The sequence below is a fragment of the Mytilus edulis genome, unplaced genomic scaffold (assembly GCF_963676685.1).
Source record: "Mytilus edulis unplaced genomic scaffold, xbMytEdul2.2 SCAFFOLD_1292, whole genome shotgun sequence".
Classification (NCBI taxonomy): Eukaryota; Metazoa; Mollusca; class Bivalvia; order Mytilida; family Mytilidae; genus Mytilus; species Mytilus edulis.
The window spans coordinates 1-26,170 of record NW_027268456.1 but is presented as its reverse complement, the minus strand read 5'-3'; the positions used below and the strand labels follow the sequence as shown (position 1 = coordinate 26,170).

At 31.9% G+C, this 26,170-nt stretch overlaps 1 protein-coding gene and 1 long non-coding RNA gene across 2 annotated transcripts; both read left to right on the top strand.

The window, feature by feature from the left end:
* The first annotated feature begins 247 nt into the window (after positions 1-247).
* LOC139507542 (uncharacterized) lies at positions 248-5,691 on the top strand. Its single transcript, XR_011660747.1, has 3 exons — positions 248-463; positions 3,746-3,833; positions 4,606-5,691. It is a non-coding gene; the product is annotated as an uncharacterized lncRNA (long non-coding RNA).
* Positions 5,692-12,927: 7,236 nt separating this feature from the next.
* On the top strand, positions 12,928-16,960 carry LOC139507541 (uncharacterized). The gene is made up of 5 exons (XM_071295778.1): positions 12,928-13,174; positions 14,180-14,249; positions 14,974-15,024; positions 15,769-15,912; positions 16,843-16,960. The coding sequence occupies exons 1-5, from the start codon at positions 13,001-13,003 to the stop codon at positions 16,890-16,892; spliced, it is 489 nt and encodes a 162-aa protein (XP_071151879.1). The 5' UTR covers positions 12,928-13,000; the 3' UTR covers positions 16,893-16,960.
* Positions 16,961-26,170: the final 9,210 nt, after the last annotated feature.

Genomic DNA, 26,170 nt, shown 5'->3' with positions numbered 1-26,170 from the left:
CTAGTGCTAGCAATTCAGCCGTCACTACTCCGGCAGATACAAAAATGTTAGAACTAATGCAAAACACCAAGTCTGATGAGCAGACACATATCGGTAAATAAAGTAGCTCGTGAAAGACTGGACTGGAATGATTTAAGTAGCAATAAACTATCAATTACAAGTGGCCCGTAGCTCCTTGGATTTCAATAAGGTACAAGATTTTCTTCGGACCCCAAGGCATCAGCAGCAAAGCTAGCTCTGTTTTGGTCAAGTTACGATGAGATATCAACTCCCTCTGTTAAGGATGACGAAGTGGATGCGGATGGTTTCGGGAGACGAATACAGACTTTAAGTGGATTGATCTCTCATACAACAAGTAATTCTTCTCTATGTAGCATGGTGGATTCACTATATACTGTGGATGTGACATTGCAGGCAAAGTTAAAATATCAGATAAACCTGTGCGAAGCTTTGTCAAAACAAGGTGAGCTATTGTACAGTATAGAAGTTACCGTAACTAAAAGTCTTTTGACATAATTTGATTTGGAATTATTTCTCATTTCTACTATGTTGAAGGCTAACTGATTGATTTTGTCATTTACATAACAAATTAGAATATGTGGTACATGTACATGCAAGTCTGTTTAACAGATCCTTAGTGATGAACTATTAAAGACTTAAACAAATGCAAATTATGAACTATTAAAGACTTAAACAAATACTAAATTGTCTGTTTTTACTTACTAGTACACTTGGTACAATAAAAAAACCTGATAATAAATTGTTCAAATAAGGCCTTTGAAAATAGTGGAATTAATTACTTTTGGAGTGTCAAAAACTCGTTGGAAGTACTTGATAAATTGCATGCATATATTGGTGATTTTGAATCTGTTCAAAGTTTTTGATGTTTCTACCCTATATACCACTTTGCCTCATATTCTTATTAAGAAAAAATTCACATCCCTAATTAACTGGGCATTTAAAAAGTCGGAATGCGAGTACATATGTTCAAACTCTTTAGATCATTTTTTAGTAGCAATAAACAAAAGAACTATGTCAATTTGGACATGCTTTGATACTATTTATGCACTTGAATTTTTACTTGATAACATTTTGTTTTCGCTTTGGAGATTCTGTATATCGTCAAGTTATTGAATTCCAATGGGGACTAACTGTGCACAACTTATTGCGGACCTGTTTTTGTATTGTTATGAGTTACAATTTATGACTAAAATTAGCAAAGACCCATCAAAACAACATTTGATACAAAAATTTAACAATACTTTTAGATATTGGATGATATATTGGCTCTAAATAATGACGACTTCAGTATGTATACTAAAGAAATTTATCCCTGTAGAACTTACTTTAAATAAAGCTAATGATAACAATGACCACTGCCCTTTCCTCGATCTTGATATCTATATCATAAACGGGAAGCTTAATACAAAAATTTATGATAAAAGAGATGATTTTTCATTTCCTATTGTTAATTATCCATTTTTAGATGGTGACGTTCCCTTGTCACCATCTTATGGTGTTTATATATCTCAACTTGTACGATTCGCTCGTGTATGTAACAATGTATTAGATTTTAGCGAGAGAAATTTATGTATTACTGAAAAAATTATTACACCAGGGTTTTCGATATCACAAACTGGTCAAAACATTTACTAAATTTTATCACCGGTATAAGGAAATAATTCGTAAATATAAACTCAACATGCAGACATCTTATACGTTCAGGTATTTCACATCCAAAATTTTATGGAAATATTCTTTATAAAGCACAAAAATGCCAGTATTCTCCTAAGAAACTAACAAAACCTTTAAATAGACTTATTAAAAAGGGGATATAGTTACGATACTGTTGTCAGGTCATTAAAGATTGCATATTTTGGCTTTAACATTGATTCACTGATAGGGTCTTTGCATCGGAACTAAACACATTTTATTTCTAAAAAAACAGTTGTTGGCATGACACGGGTTATGTTCTTCTCATATATTTATGATAGTATGATACTAAACCCCCTAACGGGGAGGGATTGTACCTGATATTCATATGATGAAGACATAATCTTTCAATCAGTTTAATGAGATCTGGAGCTGGCATGTCAGTTAACTGCTAGTAGTCTGTGTTATTTATGTATTATTGTCATTTATTTATTTTCTTTTGTTACATCTTTTGACATCAGACTCGGACTTCTCTTGAACTGAATTTTAATGTGCGTATTGTTATTCTTTTACTTTTCTACATTGGCTAGAGGTATAGGGGGAGGGTTGAGATCTCATAAACATGTTTAACCCGCCGCAATTTTGCGCCTGTCCCAAGTCAGGAGCCTCTGGCCTTTGTTAGTCTTGTATGATTTAAATTTTAGTTTCTTGTGTATAATTCGGAGTTTAGTATGACGTCCATTATCACTGTACTATTATGCATATTTTAGGGGCCAGCTGAAAAGACACCTACGGGTGCGGGAATTCTCGCTACATTGAAGACCCATTGGTTGCCTTCGGCTGTTGTTTGCTCTATGGTCGGGTGGTTGTCGCTTTGACATATTCACCATTTCCTTTCTCAATTTTATTGTAATTTAATTTAAAGCTAGGCTCCAGTAAACAACTTAAATTTGGTTTATTATTAAATGAGGATGTTGTCTTCAAACATTGCAGCAAAGGGGAAAAACTAAATTTTAGTCAAAAATGAAATAATAAGTTTGGACATATCATATGAAATGTCAATCTCTTAGAAGTGGGTGATCCTCCTTTGCCAAAAAATGCTGGTAGGAGAAATGCTGTGAAACCTAATTCATAACTGTTTTATTTATAATATTGTATTGTAAATTTTGAAGCTGTTTCTATTAACATTTTGTTAATCAATCATTCCAATAAAACAAATTTAGATAATTGATTAGCTCAAGCAAAAATATCAGGTTGGTTAGAAACTGCATTGCATAATCAAACAATGTCAAGCAATAATCTTGTATTTTAACCAAACAGATTTTTTTTTATTATAAAATTATGGTGAAGATTATTCCTTGGTTCAGTGGTAAAAGTTACATTTTTGTGCTTATGTCTTTTTTATTATACAATATTTAATAGGTCAACTATATATGGTGTATTGAAATTTTTTATGATGTACATGTCCAATCTCGCAGGTTTTATTTGACCTTGACCTAATTTTTTCGGTTCATTGCTTAGTGTTAGTTTTTCTGTTTTAGTCTTTTTTCTTACTATAACAATAGGTCAACTATATTTGTTGTATGGAAGGATTGTAAGGTGTATCTGTCTTGAAGGTAGCATTGTGACCTCATTTTCATGGTTCATTGATCAATGATAAGTTTTTATGGATAAGTTTGTTTCTTTTATACTATAAGTAATAGTCAACTATATTTAATGTAGAATATTGCAAGATGTACATATCTGTCTAGCATGGTTCATCTGACCTTGACCTCATTTTCATGGTTCATTGGTCAATGTTTATTTTTCTTGGTTACGTCTGTTTTTTAGAAACTACAGTTAAACAAGGTCATATATATTTGGACGTTTATTGTATGATTGTAATGTTGTACATGCAATTATCGTTTGGTTTATCTGACCTTGACCTCATTTTCTTGGATCATGTTAAGTTTAAGTGATATGTGTAGTAAAGCTTTATATAATAAAGAAGGTGAGACATTTCAGCATCTGCATTGCACTCTTGTTATTTTTGTGTGATCTACACTTGCTTGTATACTGAAGTGTCTACAATGATATATGATTATCTTTATAGGAGTTGTGGTGAGCCATGTGTTATAAGCTTTTCTGGTTGCTATGGAGATGATGAATCTGTTTTAAAATGGAGAAAAGAACCAAATGAGGTAAAGTCAGTTGAATCTGTATAAAACAGCTTTTTCCATTAATAACTTGTCTCGTTTGCTTCTAATTAGACTTTATCCACAAAACAGCAACATTTAGCAAATGTTGCTGTTTTGGTGGATAAAGATATTGCAAGAGCTAGCTCATCCAAAAAGTATTTTCTTCAACATTTCTTCAATACCATTGAAGAGAAATACTTCATATTTTTGGTATCTGCAACTCAGTGATAAGCTTCTATAGTGTGTGTGTGCTTTTCAAACTGTCAGACACAAGATACCTGTTTTCCAATACTTTGAAAAAAGCCAATAAAAAAAATACCGACTTGAAGGAAAATTTAAATTGTTAAGTCACTTTTCAAATGGCAAAATCAAAAGCTCAAACACAATAAAACGAACGGAAAACAACTGTCATATTCCTGACTTGGTACAGTCATTTCCTTATGTAGAAATTAGTGGATTAAACCTAGTATTAGAGCTAGCTAAACCTCTCACTTGTATGACAGTCACATAAAACTCCATATACATGTATATTGATAACAATGTATATAACAAAACAAACCAACATTATTTCTATGTCATTTGGTCTCTTGTGGAGAGTTGTCTCATTGGCAACCATACCACATCTTCTTTTTTATATATAATAGGTAAAAATGTCAAAAGTAAGGGTACATTTAGGAGTTCAGAATCTCTGCACATCAATATGAGCATTCTTTCAAATACTTTGCGCTTTTGTTATAATTAAATTTATATTTTACACTAATATTTTCTTTTTTAGCGCTTGTGGACCAATGAACCAGTTTTGGTGATGTGTCCAAAACCAAACAGACATTTTACCATCATATATGAGAGGGAGGTTCTCTAGTATTTCAAGTGGATCAAGTACTCAGAGTGGCTTTAGCTTTCATAGTGTAAATTCACAAAATAGGACCAATTAGTTATATTGGAATTCCATAAGTTAACAACAATTGATTCTTGTATATTTATAGTGCTGATATTCAAACCAGCTTGAAGACATTGAATTAACTTGATGACATGGAAATTATTGATGACATTGAATTTAATTGGATGTTATTGAATTTAAATTGGATGACATTTAATTTAATTTGATGGCATCAAATTTAACCTGATGACATTGAATTTAATTTGATGACATTGAATTTAATTTGATGACATTTAATTAATTTGATGACATTGAATTTAATTTGATGACATTGAATTTAACTAGATGTAAAATATTCTGACATCATATTCCATAATAGTTTGTGTACAAATAATCATAATTTTATCTACAAAATCTAAGCATTTGTCTTGTGTCAATAGAACATTTAATCCTATCTGATTTAGGTAACAGATTTCTTTTGGTGCACCTTAGTTCCATCATTAGAAATTTGATAGCTGATCATAATTCTTGGGCATTCTAAAAAATATGTCTCAAAAACATGTTTTGAATGATGACATTCCAATTAAAGAAATTTATAAATCTACAAAATGTGTTTGTGTATTGAGGGTTACATGAAAGATTGAAAAAAACATTTTCATAGTATGTTGTTGAAATAAGGTTATAGAATTGCAATTAACCGTGCAATTATATTTTATATATCAATATATTGTAATATATGCTTCGACATTTCCAGTATATTAAAAAAAAATTAAATGTTATTAAGTCTTCCATATATTATTATATATTATTGATGTCTTCCAGTTCAGTATATGCATGAATAATTATTTTTATTGAATAATAAATTTTTTTTCTGTAAATTTTATATGATCAGTGCAATTGTTTTAGATGTCTGATAAAAATGATAAGATGAATTATAGTGTTCATAGTTTTGTAAAATTAATATTTTACACTAAAAATGTCTCAAAATATTTTTATTATTAGGAGTACCATGTATGATATTTATTTATATAAACCTACTTCTAATTAAATTGAAATAAGTCTTTGGAAATTGGAAATGTCATAGCATTTATGATGTTTTTGCAACAACATTTATTTCATGATTTTGACTTGATATTTTCATGTAATTTGCTATTAAATAAGTTATTGGCAAACTTTGTTTGTTAATAATTTCAATTTTGTACTATGACCTCTTCATGAAAAATTGTCAGTCGATGAATGGAAAGATGATGAATATGCATGTATATGTAATTATTGTAAAAAGATTTGGTGAGGGGGGATGTTTAAACTTGCCGGAACATTTTGCAATAATTTATGTACAGAGAAATGTGTATTTATGTGATGCCTTGTGAAAATCTAGAATATTTTTTTTAAATCTTCTTTTTCCTTCAAAATTCTGTTTGAATCTTCAAATCTGCAATGTGTTTGTTTTAGGTCAAAGCTGATGAACAAAATTTAACCAGATTGAAATTGTTTGTATTTTTTAGTACTGATAGAAAACTGTTTTTCTTGGACAAAAACATAGAATATATAAAGTCACTATTTGTCAATATTACAGAAACAAATATTTAAAGATGATAAATATCAATTCACTTGAAGACTTAGTGGGAGAGTTGTCTCATTGCCACTCTTACCACATCTTTTTATATCTATTAGGGGAGAGTTGTCTCATTGGCACTCTTACCACATCTTCTTATATCTATTAGGGGGATAAAATCTCAATAGACTGTGCCTTCAAATGTGTATGTATATATAAATATATATAAAGTTTGATACTGTTTTTAGATATGTTGCAATATTTCTAGTCATTCTCATTTTTTTGTAATAGAAAACAATTAGTGGAAAGATCAGGTTGTTTGTTTGTTTGTATTTCTTGTATGTTAGGATGGGAAACAAAGCAAAAGTTAGAAAAAATTGTTTGTTATTTTAGCCCGAATGTCTCAAAAAACTATTTTGGAAGTTTAAATGCTCGTCAAAATTTTCCATGTTGAAATAAAAACTTCATGAACTTTGAACTTTTTTTAATTTTTTAAATTTTTTTTTTTTTTTTTTTTTTTTTTATTTAAGTTTTAAAAAATCTTTTTATTACTGCCAAAAAAAAAAGAGTCTTTTTTTCAAGGTTCTCTCAAAAACATTTGCTTCCAGTTCTTACATATTTAGATGTAACAAAATGACGGGTGTAAAAGGATATAATACTGTGATGGCCGTTGATGTGATATTATAAAATTGAGATAATCAAGGATCAAAGATGAGGGAAGTAAAACTAGAAAAATACCTTAAGTAGATTGTTTTTGATTGTTTGTTATTGTTAATTTTTCATGTCATTGTATATCAGTTAGCATAAATCTTATTGAATAAAGAAATGTTATTTTTTTACATGAAAGAGCCTTGGACTTGATTGCAAGTCTCTGAAATAAGATATTAAATGTAAAGGAATAATTCAATTTGACAGTCTACTGCCTCATTCACACGGAAATTTAATTCACACACTCTTCTTTTTAAATTCGAATTGGCTAATTTGAATTATCAATTTCGCATTAGAAATACGCTTTTGTGAATACGAATTAAAAGTTAACATTGTTTGGACAGTACAGCAATTGACGCGCATTGTAATTAGAAATAGAATGACATTAGGACGTAAAACGTTTCAAATGCGAATTAAACTAATTCGAATTAGTAAAGTGCATATCGAATTTGAATTACGTGTGAACTCAGCGTACGGGAGAAGAGAAAGATACCAAAGGGATATTCAAACTCATAAGTCAAAAACATACTGACAACGCCATGGCAAATACAAAAGACAAACAAACAATATACAAAACAAAAACTAAGAAAACTAAACACTGAGCACCATGAACCCAACTGAAAAGCCAGGCATGATCTCAGGTTCTCTAACTAGGGTGAGCAGATCAAACTATGAATTAAAAATGAGAAGCTAGATAGGACTAGAAAATGAAAACCCAACAATGTCACAATGTCTTCCGAGAATACACACAGCTATGTCACCATATCTTCCACCCAGTTATGTCACCCAGTCTTTTGGGAACACTTCTAGCTATGTCACCATATCTTCAAGAATACACCCAGCTATTAAGCAGTGTCCTCTAGTGTCACTGTGCCTTTCAAGAAATCATCCAGCTTTGTCGCCATGTATTTCAAAAGTACACCAGCTATGTCATCATGTCTTCAGATGTCTCCTTATGTTCCCTGCTATGTCACATTCTTCCAAGAAACAACCAGCTATGTCCCCGTGTCTTCCATGAATTATATCTGCTATGTCACCATGTATTTCAATAATACACTTAGCTATGTCTCCATGTCTTCTAAGAATACATCCAGCTATGTCACTCTTCAAAGAATACACAAAGATGTATTACTCTGTCTTCGACAAGTGATGTTACTGTTTCAAAGATTATTACACAAGCTATGTCACTGTCTTCCTAGAATATACCAGCTATGTCATAGTGTCTTTCAAGAATTCACCCAGCTATGTCATCGTGTCTTACTAGACTACACAGTTATGTTAGTGTGTCTACCAAAATATCCACCAGCTAAATCAGCTTGTCTTCCTAGAATACATTTAACTATGCAATCATGTCTTCTAATTTCACCATGTGTCCCTAGAATACAGCCAGCTATGTCACTGTGTCTCCGAAGAATACACCCAGCTATGTCTCTGTGCCTTCCAAGAATACACCCAGCTATGTCACTGTGTCTCCCAAGAATACACCCAGCTATGCCACTGTGCCTTCTAAGAATACAACCAGATATGTTACTGTGTCTTCCAAGAATACACTCAGCTATGTTACTGTCTCCCATGAATACAGTCAGATATGTCACTGTGTCTTCCAAGAATACACCAAGCCATTACACTGTGTCTCCCATGAATACAGCCAGATATGTCACTGTGGCTTCCAAGAATACACCAAGCTATGTCACTGTCTTCCAAGATTACACCCAATTTTGTCACGGTGTCTCTTAATAATACAACCAGCTATGTCACCATGTCTTCGAAGAATACACCCAGCTATTACCATAACCCTAACGGTACCCCTAAGCCTAACTTAATACAAACCTTACCTAACTCTTATCAAAATCGTTATTGCAATCCTTAATCAAACCTCAACTTAAACCATAAACCTTAGTTGAATAGAATATCGTTGCAGGTTTTGGCAACTAAAGTAGAAACATTGTTATTATTCAATAATAGCACACATTTCTCACTATCTAATAAGTTTAAATGTTCTTTGAAACGTAAAGCTGCATTGTCATAATTTGTCTAAGGTCTGCATACAAAAGACTTCTTCAATTGATATTAAGTTCATCTTCTATAACAGAATTGCAATTAAAACATGTCCTCTCATGAACTTATTTCAGTACCGAATAAACTTATTTCTATGCCATTTTGTCTCTGGTGGACAGTTGGTTTCATTGGCAGTTATACCACATCTCCTTATTTTTATATTATCATCGTGTGCCACAGGTGTAGCATCGACTTGCGTATCATTCTGATGGGGTTCGTATTGGTAATTTTAAGGTTTTTGTCTCGCCTTGACGGAGTCAAAAAGCGAGACATAGGTATGCTGTTTCCGGCGTCGGCGTCAACAATGTATTAGTTTGTGATTAGGTCTAGTTTATGATGAACCACGACTGGTAGATCAATCATATTTGGTATGCAGTTGTATAAGCATTGGCACATACCATTTCCATGGAGATTTTTTGGCCCTGCCCCCCCCCCCCCCCCCCCCCCCCCTTTCAGTCATGGCAGTATTGACTTTGAAACTTTTGCTTATTTTACATGTATTAGTTTGTGATTAGGTCAGTTTATGGGGAACCAGAAGTGGTAGGTCAATGATATTTGGTATGCAGTTGTATAAGCATTGGCATATCTCATTTCCGTGGAGATAATTTGGCTCCACCCCCTTAGTCATGGTCTATTGACTTTGAAAATTTTGCTAAGTTATCATGTGTTAGTTTGTGATTAGGTCAGTTCAAGGGGAACCATTAGTGGTAGGCCAATGTTAATTGGTATTCAGTTGTATAAGCATTGACACATCTCATTTCCATGGAGAATATTTGGCCTCGGCCCATGGTTTAATGACTTTGAAACTTATCTTAGTTTACATGAATTAGTTTGTGATTAGATCAGTTTAAGATGAACTGCTTAATTATGTTAAGTCAATGATATTTGGTATGAAAATTTATTGACATTTGCAAGTATAATTTCCATGGAGATTATATAGCCCCACCACCTCTTCATGGTTCATTGACTTTAGTTTTTAAGTCATGTTTGTATTTAGGTTTGGGAACGACTTATAATTAGTCAATGGTATTTGGTATGCATTTGTATTAGCATTGGTAAATCTTATTTACATGGAGATTATATAGCCCCACCACCTCTTCATGGTTCATTGACTTTAGTTTTCAAGTCATGTTTGTATTTAGGTTTGGGAACGACTTATAATTAGTCAATGGTATTTGGTATGCATTTGTATTAGCATTGGTAAATCTTATTTACATGGAGATTGTTTAGCCATGTAACTCAGACTTGTGTAAGATGTTAAAGTGTTGCTATTTTGATTTCAACAATTGCATAATCAAAATTACAAAAAGGCGAGACATATATCTCTGTGATAACAGTCTATTGATGTTGTGTATGAAAGACTGCTATTTGTCTTTCGTGGTTTTTTTTTTTAATTGTTTTCTTTACAAGATTTTGTCTTCGGCATATGAGATTAAATTCCTTTGGGTATCTTTCAACATTTTCTGGTTTCAATGCTGTATAAATACCACTGTGATCGTTCCAAGACTATCGACAAAAAACATCATACTTCAATACCTCACATAACATTTATTGAATTAAACATCCTTTGCCATGCATCACCTGAAATGATAAAGGAGACTTAGAATTACGTTTCATATTTTTTTCGCAAGATACTTATACATTAAAAGGGTTATACAATAGATCGTATCATATGTACTTGGGGACAAGACAATTGTCTAAGCGCTTACCCTTTTTCCAAAATCCGTCATTCTTTTTTTTTTATAATTTTGATAATTTCGAGTTTTACTGTATAATTAAACATAGATATTCTAGACATAACTTGTATTTGCTATTGACTTTCAATTCCAAGTTTACTATCCGCAGTGGTCACTGGTATATTATATAGATAAAAAAAAACCACTTAATTTAAAACACTCAAACAGCTGTGCCATGAGCGCATGATACGCCCGTCGTTTTGTGAAAACCCACCTTTTTTAACAAAAAAATCAATAATAACTATAAAATAAATTTTGAATCATCACTAAAAAGTATACTAATCTTAATATGAATATAACTAATAAGTGTGTAAAGTTTTAAGCGATAATCATAAATTGTTTTTGAGATACGGTGCGACATGTGAAACACACCCCTGTTTTAGTTACAAAGTCCCGTAACTCAAAAAGTTTCAATCTTATTTTCACCAAAAAGTATATAGATCGTTTGGCCATCACAAGAAACAACTGTATTAAGTTTTATGAAATTTGGATGAGTCACTCGCAAGTTACGTTGCGACATGTTTATGCCGGACAGACGGACAGACGGACACCAGACATTTGTACCATAATACGTCCCGTCAAAATTTTGACGGGCGTATAAAATTATAATGTTATAACAATCTAACACTTTTCACACATTTCGTCTTACAAGAACTGCAATGACATGTATGATGTGTACCATGGTGGTGACACTGTGTGTCGCTGTGACACTCAATCTTATAATATACGTACCCTCTTCTCACACATCTCGTCCCACAGCAACTGTAATGACATGTATAATGTGTACCATGGTGGTGACACTATGTGTCACTGTGATAATGTTATAATTTACTTACCCTTTTTTCACACATCTCGTCCCACAATAGGCGATCTCACACATTTCGTCCCACAACAACTGTAATGACATGCATAATGCGTACCATGGTGGTGACACTGTGTGTCACTGTGACAATGGAGGTGAAATGTACATCTACATCCGTGACCAAACATATCGTCGCCCCATTTAGACCCAGGCTGGATGTCAGTAGTAGGCTGGATGTCCTGTTTGTGGTGGTCGTGTCCTTTTCCTCTCTTTAAAAATGTGTTTATACTTATACTCTGTATCTTTTTTGATAGCACTGAGGAAAATAATCATCGTTATATATCATGAATAAGAATTGGCATTTGAGTAAAAATTGACCCGTGGCATAATAATTATACAGCAACCCGACGATACAATATAAACAAAAATGACCCCTGGGTCCACAAATGAACATATTTGAAACATACCTATTGAACTAATAAGAAGAAGAATCCAACAAACAACAAAGATTTTGTTCGACATTTCTATTCGTGTTTCTGTTTATTGAGAAATATACTAGATAAGAATGACATCATGGAACTTTGACCTTTTGTATAATCTCATTCATCGCAAAGACCATGTGAACTGGAATAAAAGGTGGAACGGAACTTCAATTCAACTTCTTACTGATTGCAAGTGCGGAAATTATTTGTCACAAAATCCCCAGTTTTATTTTCCAGTTTGTTAATTTAAAAATGATAAGTTTACAATATTCATATTAATCTCTGGTTAATAACTCTTTCTGCAAGAGAGGAATGGTTGAACTCTTATCATTCTATAGGTCTGGCGTCAAATAGAGAAAAGTGCAATAAGATTTGTGAATATTATACAGTTGTATATAGTATACAGTTATATTTCAACCAATAAGTCACCGAACATTTTCATCATTTGATTTTGCCAACCTGTTTCCTGGTCTGATGCGGCATCTTGTGTTTAGCCAGATGAAATTTCAAAAGGCAAAATGGTTTGTTTTGTATCCAGACAATACATGTTGCGGCTTTAAGAGCTAATTCCGTTCGAAAATATGATTTTTGTCAAAAAGGGATAATTTTGACTTTTAATGACATTTTTTATTTTTTTTTGGTACTTCTTCTTCTGGCAAGGAGTTGACCTCATACTTTCCTGTGATTAGCATTATTTTTAAAAAAAAAGTTACAGGAAAAGTACTATATAGAAACATATGTGAAATAAAATTATAATGTCTTTTAGTTGGTAACTTTGTGACACGCGGAGATAAACCATCTTAATCGTCAATAACGTTAAATGATTCGTTCAACGTATTTCGCCAATGACCCCCGGGTGCATTGTCTACAACTGTTGCGTTTGCGTTGTTGTCATGACAGCGCGTTGGTAGAGGGTTATCGCTTCAACTTACTACGGGACGTCCTAGGAATGGCAAATGTTTTCACGAAACGGACAGGGAAACCTAGATCCACGACGCTGGGGGATTTCTGTGGACCAGAGAAAACAGCTTCACGTTTAATTCCACGAGCACATTCTCCAACAAGACTGGCTAACCCACATCCAGTTGGCCTGTTTTACCAACCCATAAGTAATCAGAAAAAGGTATGTACCATACTCTTTAAAATATAGAACCAAAGAGTATATAATCCTGACGGTGTCAAATATTTTCGCTCGAGTTTAAATTTTGTTGCGATTTTGATTAATATTTGTGCTGCTTAGTAAATTTTCCTCGTAATGTTTTATTGACTTTTCATATGTCTTTTTGGTCAAGGGGCTTTCTATTTTCTTCGGCTTTGGCCTTGTTGGCTTTGACCACGATGTCATTCTTATCCGGTATATTTCTCAATAAACCTCATGGTATCTTTGCCTCTTGTTCATTCATATTGGAATTGTGTTGATTGTTATGATTTAAGAGCATCTTGAAAGATTATATCTCATGTTATAAGGTATCCTTTTTACCAACTTTAAAGTGATTTTATTTTAAAATTTACTCGTTCCGAACATGTATGAAATATTTGCCAGTGGACACACAATCAATCAACCAAACAAATTTACTGAGAAAAAGTAAGGTATCGTTTACTGGTATTATGTAGCCATCTTACCTCTTGATCTAGCACTGTCTGGCATCATGTATGACGGATCATCTAAAACGGATGAAGTGTCATATATGCATGAAGTAAAGGAGAAAGATGTTACAGTCAAATAAAAAATCTATACGAAGGTCTGGTTGGGGGTTACTGAAAAGAGATTAATGGGTAGCATGCCTAGAATAAATGGCACGAAAATAAGGAATAGAAAAATAGGCAGAAAGTAAAAAAGAATAGAGAATCATGGTAGCTTGAATGTAGAGAACAGAGAATAATGAGCAAAATAAATAAAGTACATATATACGGAAAAATTGTATAAAAAATAAATAAGAGAAAAATGAAGGACCCCACCTTGACCCTCATATATTCATTGTTTTAAAATATTTAATGTGTAAAAAGAAACCCTGACCCATGACAGAACAAAGACATTATCATGCGGACATTATCTCTTCAAGCAAAATCAGGATTTAGAATAAAAGATGGAGAATAAAAGTTCAATATTTATCTGTCTTTGTTATAGAGTTACGGCATTTGGCATCCCAATTTCCAGAAGATAGCTGTAAGAATTCCTTCAATGAAACGTCATACAAGTAAGACATTTTTTTTCATATAAAAGCAATGGCAAACATATTATAAAATAAGATTAGAAACTCTTATTTTGATTCGGCATAAGTCAAATATACAACCCAAGCTCTAACGAGCTTTTAACCGAATATAAAAAACATATACAACACATTTAAACATTCCAAGATATATAACCAAAACAACCTGCAATACCAAATTAGAATCTTTACACATAACATGCAACAAAAAATAGCAGCAACTTTAGATTGATGTCAAGCATTTATCTATAGGTTTTAAAATAAAATTGAGAATGGAAAAAAGGGAATGTGCCAAAGAGACAACAACCCGACCATAGAGCAGACAACAGCAGAAGGTCACCAACAGGTCTTCAATGTTTATCTCTTTCAAAATTTAAATTTAAATTCTAATTGATATCATAGCGGTAATAAGAATTATTAAAATTTCTAATTGTAAACGGGGGACTTTTCAAGTTTGTTCTGCTATGAATGCGGCAAATTTGATAGATCTATGTTTCTGCTATATATTTGTTTAGGGGCCAGTTGAAGGACGCCTCCGGGTGCGGGAATTTCTCGCTACATTGAAGACCTGTTGGTGAACTTCTGCTGTTGTTTTTTTCTATGGCCGGGTTGTTGTCTCTTTGGCACATTCCCCATTTCCATTCTCAATTTTATTCTGTAAATTAATGTTGTCTATGTATAATTGTTAAATGTATTTATTAATTTATTGCAGAATGGGTTAATTTTTGTAATGGACGATACAGCTCACCATACTCAGAAAAAGGTACTGTGGAATTTAATTTTGTTTCATTTTTATAATTGAAGTACGATTTCTTGTACGACTCTAGAGCAGTTTCCTTGCCTGGAAAACACAAACAAAACTGACATTACGGAAGCCTATTTAGGACCTACAATTAAATATGATTTTATATCATATATCAATAAATAAATTATTATCACGAATTTTAGAAATCGTTATCACAAACGAATTTTGTGGGATTATTTAAAACAGTTTTTAGGATAGTCATGACGAATTGCATGTTTTTTTGTAAAAAATTTTATAACGGATTTAGTTCCTTATAACGAATGTGTAACTTCTTAACACGTTTTTTTTTTATTCGTGATAATATCTATGTAAATTATCACGATTTATAATATTCGTTGGTAAGATTAAAACAGTAATCACGAATTACAAAAAGAAATGTAATAACGAATTTATATACTACAATGTAGTATGTAATTAACCAATTATTTATAACAAAAACTTTCATAAATAAATAGTCTAGAAATTGGTGATCGCGATGGGTAAAATTCGTTATCATCAGTAAAGTTGGTTCTTAAAGCTGATTTCGAGGACTGCTAAAAAGTGAAAAGAGTATTGTCACTTTTCAATTACTTTAAATACTTTAGATAAAATACGGTAAAACCATATAATACAATAAAAAGAACAAAATAATTTCTGATTTTCTACACATTAGTGTATCAATCAGCGTATTGAAAATGTAATTTCGAGTCTATATTTAACCAGGAAAGGCCCCAGAAATCATCTACGCAGAAGATACCACGTCGAGGGTTAGTTATTGTCCACCGTCGAGGTTTCCAGAACTTAATAAAAACCAGAACACAACGAGATACGGTCATTCACCTAACAGGGGACCAGTTATAGGAATTAGTAAGTGTGTTCTCGTACATTACTTTTATAATATTTACATCTAACTTTTGTCTTTGGCAAGGGTTCTGCTTTCTCCTTAGTTTAAGATATGAGTTCCCTTGGAGTTTAATCAATCAAAATTATATTACAAGTTTACAAACTATAAACACTACGGGTCTATGAATGCTTACCGTGCACCAATTATTTTACGGCTCTGGTGGATAGTTATTTCATTGACACTTACATCAATTCTCAATTCTACAATAAAATATAAACAGTGGTCTTTTGAGACCGTGCTTGACTTTCCCACCACAGCGCTTGAAGTTGTCCGATTTGGTCACCATGGTGAAGCAAGGGTTATGTAGTATAGGAACATAGCAGGGACAATGTTAGAAAGCATTGACTGGTCACCTCAGAGTAGGTGGTCAATCTGATCAAAATTCCGATCTTTCGTGTATTGTTAGTATTACTGAAATCACAGAATTTATGACAGACTGACAACAAGGATTTAGTTACAGGGTGACAAGTTTATTTGTGAACAGCTCCATAGAGTACGCATGTAAAATATGACCAAAGGTCTAGGTTTGATTTATAACAGAAAATTCGATCCAAGTTAAGGCCACATTCACACAGCCAATGTTAATTTTTTTAAACACAAGTCTGAGCTCTCATTAGTTGTCTATAAAGAAATAAATTGTTTGACATACATTAAATACTATATTCAAGTCAATTAACAGCTTGAAGTGTTTTCAAAATACACGCATTGATACTTTATAATTATTAATTTAAAAAATCAATTAAACTTTTTTCAGTGTTTATATGAGACATCGACATTAAAAAATCAATGAATCCATTGCTATATCTCGAAAAGTTTAAGATTAAAAGTATGCAACAAAGAAAGTTTAATTTCTCCTAAGTTTATTTTCTTATTTTCATTTTCTCTCATTTCAGTACCAAATCTGAAGCCGATAAGATACGAACCAGTAAAAGATAATTTTTAAAAGATTATCTCTAAAAGAAGATGTTCAGAATTTTTTAGTCCAAATAAAAGGATAAAATATTTATGTGTTATTACTAACTTTTATCCCTTTTTGCAATTGGTTTGGGGAGGGTCTAGAACTGTTCCCGGAGTCATGTTTTGTTCTGAATACGGTTTGTTGACGGAAGTTTAGAACACCGATAGTCGTATAGAAACTTGAATTTTAGAAGTGCTGATATTCCGAATTGGTGCTTATACCGTATAGATGTATATATTTAGTTGATTTTACTGTGTCAGATAATTTTATCATATTTGGCGAGAGATTAATTTTTACTCCAAATCCTTCAGGTGTGCTTATATTTGCAGAAGATATATTATAAAGATTACATGTTAGTGGATACATCTTGTTGACTGTTTATAGCAATCATTGAGCAAAACACAGATTTTGAAAGAAAACATCTGTCTTGTAGAAGAGGCAAACGAAACCAGACACGAGTCGAAAATAAACTAACCATGCCTCTTTTTGCAAAAAAACAAAAAACAAACCCAAACAACAGAAAGACATCATAGTATTCAAAACTCAGCTTAGAAAACAAAAGACTGAACAACAGGAACGTCGCCAAAATTTTAGTATTTCAGTATTTCGGTTTCCGTCTAAAATTAAAGTGACCGCATTTGTGTTCATTCTTATTATTGAAATGTAAGTGGTATTTGATGATAATACATAACATATTTAAAGGTTGAGGATTAACATGGATGCGGCCACTTTCATTTTTAACAAAAAACATCTGAAAAGTGACATTTTTTTGCATATTTTGATAGATTTTTCATATTTGAGCTTGAATCGGAGCATTTTTAATGACTAAATCAGTTAAAATTTTTCACATAAACTAATTGAATCAAATGAAATAGACACTTGAGTGTTTAAAAAGTGTCCAAAATCTTTCGTCAGATGAACCTGAAATTTGAGGCCAAAATCGGTCCTTTCCGTACACACTCATTTAAGATTCAAGTGACATTAAAAGTACTCAGTATTTAAAATTTTCGGAAAATATTCCTTAAAAATTCAAAGTTGGACAGATAATTACATTGAATTTGACAGGACAATGTTTTTGAAAAAAAAAATAAGTGAATAAAAAGTCCGTGAGTCTGACCCATATTTTTTAAATTTCGGAAGTTATCTATGAAAAGCAATTCCTCATTGTGTATGTAGTCTGTAACCTTGTAGTTGTCTCATATTGTATTTTCTTGTATTTTCTTGTTTTCTCTTGTATATTTTCTAAAGTCTCATAAGTGTAAATAATTTCTGTTGTTTAGGGAGGAACGTGATTGTTTGTTATTTTGTTATTGTCGAGTGGTATGTAAATACTCTTCGCTATAAATGTACACGAGCAAAACATTCCAGGTCATTGATGGCAGGATTACTAAATATTTTGAGATATATTCCTAAAAACTAAAGTTTCATAATGCAAGTCTTCCATTGACGAAAAGTTCAATTTCCCTAGCAAATCGTGAGCATATTTGATTGAATAAGATGACATTCTTATATACCTGCAGTAATTACCAGAGGACCAGCGTCTAAATGGTCTTCAATATGTGCTTTCCCTGCAGTTTTGGCAGCTCCAATGCGTACGCTATGACCATTGTAGTGATCAGGATTAAAGCCACATAACATTTAACTATCTTTACCCTTCTGAAGGGATCTGTTTTTGACTGTTTCAGTTTCAAAACTATCATATCTTTATGAGATATAATATCTCCAATACATAAATTTACAGATGAGTCAATGAAACTGATTGGCTTTCAAAACAGTGAACTCTCCACATCTCACAAAGCCATAAAAAAACACTGTTCAAACTGTCTCTATCATTATATCAATAAAAAGGATAACACACCTAGTCTACGACGAAATATGATTTTGTCTAAAAGGGTCCTTTACAGCTATAATGCTGTATTTTATTTCGCATAGAAACAATTTTATGGTAGAATATTGTAGTTTTTAAGAAAATTAAATGTCTTTTTAAATAGGTGGTAGGTAATTAAATTTAAATTGTTCAGCAACATAAATCTCTCAAAATGTTTGAGAGATTTATGTTTCATATGCACTCTTTGTTTTGTTGAAATATCAACATCCCAAAGTTGATCAATTATTTTGTTATGTTATCAAAGGTACCTGAATCATAATTTAGTACGCCAGCCGTTAAGGACCACATAACTTCTACACTGGTTTGACATCCGATTGAATAGCAGCCACTATTACGGGGTAAAGTTCTAGTAATGCCATGGAATATTTTTTTATATGGTTAATCCAAATTTCCTGACCTTGTAGAATTAAATCAGTCTCCTGTATGATAACCTCCAAAACCTTTTGTTGATGGTACATCTTTTAATATTTCCATCGACTAGGAGAGATAGGACAAATTTTAAACGCGTCGGATATATCATATTTACATACTTATGAATTTTTACCTTAAGATAAAGAATAAGAATGGTATCAACAATCTTGACATAAGTCATTGAACAATGTTTTTTTTTTAAATTAAAACATTAATGCTTTTCTGTTCATCTTCATTGTGAGGGGAAGACAAATCTATTAATTATCGTTTTTAGTTTGAGTATATCCCCTTTGCTTCTCCTATTGGACTAACCCTGTAATACTCCCTTTTCATTCTTTCCCCTCTGCCAGGCAAAATTTCTCCGATATATTAAGTAATCTAAGTATAAATTTTAAAAGTTGTTTTTAAAATCGAATAATAGCACTAAATAAAGGCAACAGTAGTATACTACTGATCGAAAGTCATAAATAGATTGAGTGAAAACAAATCCGGGCTACACACTAAAACCGAGGGAAACACATCACCTAGAAGAGGAAAACAACGAAACATCAGAAACACTGAAATGCAACAAAAAACCAAACGACAATGTAACACACAGAGAAACGAACTTTAAGTTAACAACTGCCATTTTCCTGTCTTGGTACAGGACATTTTAGTTTTTCACAATTTGTTCATTTAGTTTGGTTGGGATTTGTTATGTAGTTTCAGAGAAGATATTTCAAAATTAGAAAACATGACAACTTGTTTAAAATTGTCTTTAAAGGGCAATAACTCCTGAAGGGGTCAATTGACATTGACTAAATTCTATAAAATTTGGACCAACTTGAAAACTGGGCCCCAACATCAGTTCTCACAGAATAACAAACAAACCTACCGCTAAATTCTTCAAACAATTTACCAAAGAAAAGAAAAAGAAAATCAAAAATTCTATTTATCATTACTTTTTAAAAAATCTATGAAACGTATCTGTAATTATCTTCAAAATGACTAATAATAAACGGTAAATTTCTAACTTTATTAATACAGTCATATAAAGCTCTTAGGAAACAGAAAATTTTGTAATAAATCTGTCGATCCAATCATAAGACATTTACCAGATGCTATGCTATATATACACAGGTGAAAATTAGTCAATCACATAACTTTAACCAAAATCTTCAAAATTTCCTTAAAATTACCAATTTAGTGGTAGCAACCCAACCATGGATTATAAGATTCATCTAAAATTTCAGTGCTGATAGAACTTTACTTATGATTACATTAACCCACGTTTGATTTGCTCTAACTGCTCTGGTTTTGAGATATAAGTCAAAAACTGCATTTTACCACTATGTCCTGTTTTTAGCCATGGCAGGCATGTTTTTGACGAATCAGAAAATAAAACACAAACTTTATTCTAGATACCGTAAGGATCATTCAGCTTAAGTTTGGTAGGAATTGGCTTAGTGGGTTCAGAGGAGAAGATGTTCGAAATAGTTTACACCGGATGGATGACGACGGACGCCAAGTGATGAAAAAAGCTCACAGTTGCTTCGGACCAGGGATCCAAGAAAGAGACTTATAATACAAAAATGTAATACTGTTTTTCTCTGCATAAATGCAATATTTATGATAACATAATACTGAGATGTATGACAACGACTTGCATATTTCGAAACCCTTATTGTTCAAACGTTCAGGCATTTTGCTAGGGGCACCGTTACAATTAGTAAAAATGTTACTGTGGCTTGTCTGTACGTCAGTTCCAAGCAGAATTGGCCATTGTTCCTTTATGACCAGGATTTGTATGCCTTGTCTACGGTTTTTTTTTATGAAAGGGGAATTCTGATCTGTGATTCTATCAGTTAGTATGTCCCTTTCCACATTTAAAGTTCTTTATTAAAGTAGTTTACATCGTTGTCAATATAATGAAATTTGATGCAACTGGCATACTAGTGAGAGGTTAAGCTAGCTATAAAACCAGGTTCAATCCATGATTAGGGACTTATCGTTTTGAATTTTCCTTGAAGTTCAGTATTTTTGTGATTTTACTTTTTACTATTAAGTTGTTGTCACATGATCACCAACAAAAACTTAGTACACGTGTTCTTTGTATATTGTTGTGATTTGATCTTTTTTAATTATATACTAGAATGGATTATGATTTTGCCTGGATTCCAAAGTTTACTGAACATAATTGGACATACATCTATGATAATGCAACCAGGTCATGATGTCCTCTGGATACATTATCTTGTTTCTTAAATCAGACGTTTAGTTTATAAACAGACGTCTCATATGTACAACTTGCAATGGACCATTATTATGTTATTTGATAATGCAGTTTTCAAATATAGTGCTTAATTAGGTGAAATTTGTAATGGCCTGCCTACTTAAGGTTGGGCATTGTATTTTCAGTCTGAGATATAAGACAAAAACTGCATTTTACTCCTATGTCCTATTTTTAGCCATGGCAAGCATGTTTTTGACGAAACAGAAAATAAAACACAAACTTTATTCTAGATACCGTAAGGATCATTCAGCTTAAGTTTGGTAAGAGTTGGTTTAGTAGTTTCAGGAGAAGATGTTGAAATAGTTTACACCGGATGGATGACGACGGACGCCAAGTGATGGCAAAAGCTCAGTTGTTTCGGACCATGGAGCCAAGAAAGTGACTTATAATACAAAAATGTTCTACTTTTTTTCTCTGCATCAATGCAATATTAATGATAACATAATACTGAGATGTATGACAACGACTTGCATATTTCAAAACCCTTATTGTTCAAACGTTCTGGTATTTTGTTAGGGGCACTGCTACAATTAGTAAAGATGTTACTGTGGCTTGTCTGTACGTCAGTTTCAAGCAGAATTGGCCATTTTTTTTCTTTGTGACCAGGATGTGTATGCCTTGTCTACGTTTTTTTTTTATAAAAGAGGATTCTAATCTGTGATTCTATCAGTTCGTATGTCCCTTTCCACATTTAAAGTTCTTTATTAAAGTAGTCTACATCGTTGTCAATGTAATGGAATTTGATGCAACTGTCATACAAGTGAGAGGTTTAGCTAGCTATAAAACCAGGTAGGGACTTGCCGTTTTGAATTTTACTTGGAGTTCAGTATTTTTGTGTTTTTACTATTAAGTTGTGGTCACATGAGCACCAACAAAAACTTGTTCTTTGTGTATTGTTGTGATGTGGTCTTTTTTAATTATATACTAAAAAGGATTATTATGATTATGAAGTTGACTGAACATAATTGGACATACATATATGATAATGCAATCAGGTCATGATATGGTTTTATAAGCAGACGTCACATGTGTACAACTTGAAATGGACCATTATCAGGAGCCTGTATATTCAGTAGTTGTCGTTTGTTTGTGTGTTACATATTTGTTTTTTGTTCATTTTTTTACATAAATAAGGCCGTTAGTTTTCTCGTTTGAATTGTTTTACATTGTCTTATCAGGGCCTTTTATAGCTGACTATGCGGTATGGGCTTTGCTCATTGTTGAAGGCCGTACGGTGACCTATAGTTGTTAATGTCTGTGTCATTTTGGTCTTTTGTGGATAGTTGTCTCATTGGCAATCATACCACATCTTCTTTTTTTATATTATGTTATACAGTTTTCAAATATAAAGCTTAATTAGGTGAACTTTTGTTATGGCCTGCCTACTTAAGGTTGGGCATTGCATTTTCAGTCTGTGTCAACCAGTTCAACATTCTGCCCGCCTGTATCAGGTTAAACCTTTAGTCTGGCATAAAAATGTGCTACTAATTTGACACTAACACCTGTTGTTCATTATGATGTATATTTTTCAAAATATATATGACAAAATCAACATATGATCCATATTCTGTATTTTAATAAACACGAAAATGTGATGGTTTGACTGGGCCTGGCCTCATATGGATATATATTCTTGGAAGCAAGGATATTCAAGATCAATATGCATGTTATATTTTTTGTATTTATAAGCAGAACATTAAATTATATTTCAAATAGTCTTTTTTCTATATAATTACTAAGGCAGTTTGAGAATCAACACAGACTTCTAATTTGACAATTTTTTAATCAGGCATGTGGTAGTTATACATATTTGTACACAAAAATAGCTAAAACAACACATTTTAGTGACCAAATGAACCTCTATACACAGACAGATGTACTACACATTTAACTCTTTCTATCGCATTGTCTAATTTACTATTGTCATAGTTAATAAGCACAATTTTCATCTATAATTGTTTACTAATTTAAACATTGCCAATACTTAGAGGAATTCATCTAAAAAAAATTCTCTTCAAAAAAAGTAAACCAAAATGAGATTGTTTTATAACTTTAATTTCTTATGTCGTAAAATGTTAACAAACATGTGGCTAAAAGAAACTCAACTAACTTTCATTTTGTTCAATAATACTCTAACTCATTTGCATAAATTTATTTACTTATGCATAGTATTGTTTCAAACAAATATTCATAATACTTTCCTCCTCAGTTAAGTTACTGAAATAGCTATGGCTCTTAGTGATTTGTTAAGTAATCAAAAGATTTTAAACAATATGTTTTTCTTTCTGGGGATGAAGTTATTAAAGGTTATGTATGTGGTCCCCAAAATTTCGAACCTACCAAAATAATTTGTATATCTTATCAGAGAATAAATATACAAGAACACTGGTCACTGTGTAATGTCCAATCTGAAATAAATTAATGACTAACAAAATCTTACACTAGTATAAAAACAACTTTATATACAAGGGTTATGACGGAAACAAAGGATTAATTCATTTTGAAATATTTGTAAAATTTACAAGCCCTTTTGTGATTTATATCTGTACCATAAATACATATATACAAAAAGAAAAGATGTTGGGATCTCATAATAGCAAAAAAATATCAAATAAAATTATTCCCCATGGTTCACACACAAATAAATCATGATAACCCCTTTAAATGTTACAGATGGCAACAGTGACTACCTGTAGTTTAATTTTCTTTTATAAAAAAAAACGTTACTTGTATGCTTGTTAATAATAAAATATAACTAATTCAAATGTATGTATCTGTACTAGGATTTTTAAATGAGAGAATAATTTTTTATTTACATTGACTTACACCCAAAATTGTACATACATGTATATACACTGTACTTTCCACTCAATTGGTCAATTCATTTGATTTTGCTTTTAGTGCTATTTAAACAATTGCCAAGTAATAAACAGTACTTTTTGACAGTTCTTGCATCAGATACTTTACAAATGAATATAGTGATCTTAGCTGTAATTTTCCAGATAGGTTTCAAAAACCAGATCTAAAAAAAAGCTCTTAGGAAATTAGAACAGTACTAGTCACTTTAAAGAAAATTTTGTTACCACATGTATGGTTTTGGTTGTAAAACAAAGAAGGAATAACACTACAACATGAAATTTGGCCCCTAAATAAAGGTACAAAACTTTCTATCAAAAATTATTGCATTTTGTTCTATGATTGCATATACATGTAACACTCTCTGCACACTAGTATCAATAATTGGTTCAGTATGTAGAATATTGAATTATATTCTGCATATCACAAAGCCTCATTTGAAAAGAAAAGAAGGGTTGCGTACTATACATAACTGCGTACTATACACGATCAAATACGGTAATGAAAGTGCTGTACACTATTTTTTTCAATATTATTCTGATTGTTTGACAGGAGGTAAAGACTATCAATATAATTACACTAATCATTTAATCCTCTTTATAATTAGTTTATTATTAATTGAGTTAAAAGTCCCATCATAAAATTTAAATATATTGGATCTTAGTATATTTTTAGACCTAAAGGAGTAGATTGGATATGCTTTATCATGGCCCCTTTTTCTAGCTAAAAATTGAAATTTAAATAAATGACTATTATTACAATGAGTCATAGTTCAAATAATGACTAGATAGAACATAAGTCTATTTTGAAAATTAACATATCAGAGTTTTATCATGATTATTTATATAGAATAGCATATATTCCAAATTTCTACCAAATATACTGAAAACGGGCTATTTCCTTTGGTTTCAGAAAGGAAACTTAAGGAATTGCCTTGACAAAAACAATTTTGTAACATGAAGATTGTTCAAACAAATAATATCAGACTTGAATATTGAGTTGTTGAATCCTGCACTCTATTGTTTTAAGGGCTACATTTAGTAAAGTTGAATCTATAAGATTTTGTTTTAAATTTTAACAAAAATCTCTACTGTTGGTCTATTGGGATAAAAAAAATTTAACAGTTCATTAGAAAAGTTTAACAAAATGATCTATTCATAGACTTGAGACACTTTCCATACTGAAATAGTGGACCTGATATTTGGGACCTATAAGGCCTTTAATTCACCTGCAAGTGTATACACAGACTTTAAATGGACATTTGTTTTGAGCTTTTACTTTTTTGGTTCAAAAAGTATAAAAAGTTTTTGGCTTGCTAACTTCTTTTCCCCATTACTGGTATATTTCTAAGAATCAGACGCAATACTTGAGAAAATAAAAATTCCCTTATATCTCTTGAGTGCACTTCACATCTATATAAAAAATTACACACGATAAGATGCATCTACATGTATTTTAAAAAATATGTGTACATAATTCTGGCTACATTTATTCAAAGACCAGCTTTTCAACTTTTAACAACTATTTGGACAGTTGGGTATATTGGACTATAAATAACATTAAAAATGGCTCTCAACAATGTACTAAAATGGGCTCTTGTTTAGCATAAATAAACAGGTATAAAATGTGCATGGTCAATAAGTGTATTTTGCATAATAACAACAAATTATTTTTAAGTCATCTTGCATTTTATTCTGCATATTAACAATTTACATATGTAAAAAGGTGTTCCAGAACTAATTCATATGAATGTTGGAAGGCAAAAGGTGGATTTACACTGTACAATTTCTATCCGATTTTTTTACCTATAATGTGGTGTACACAAAAATTACACCA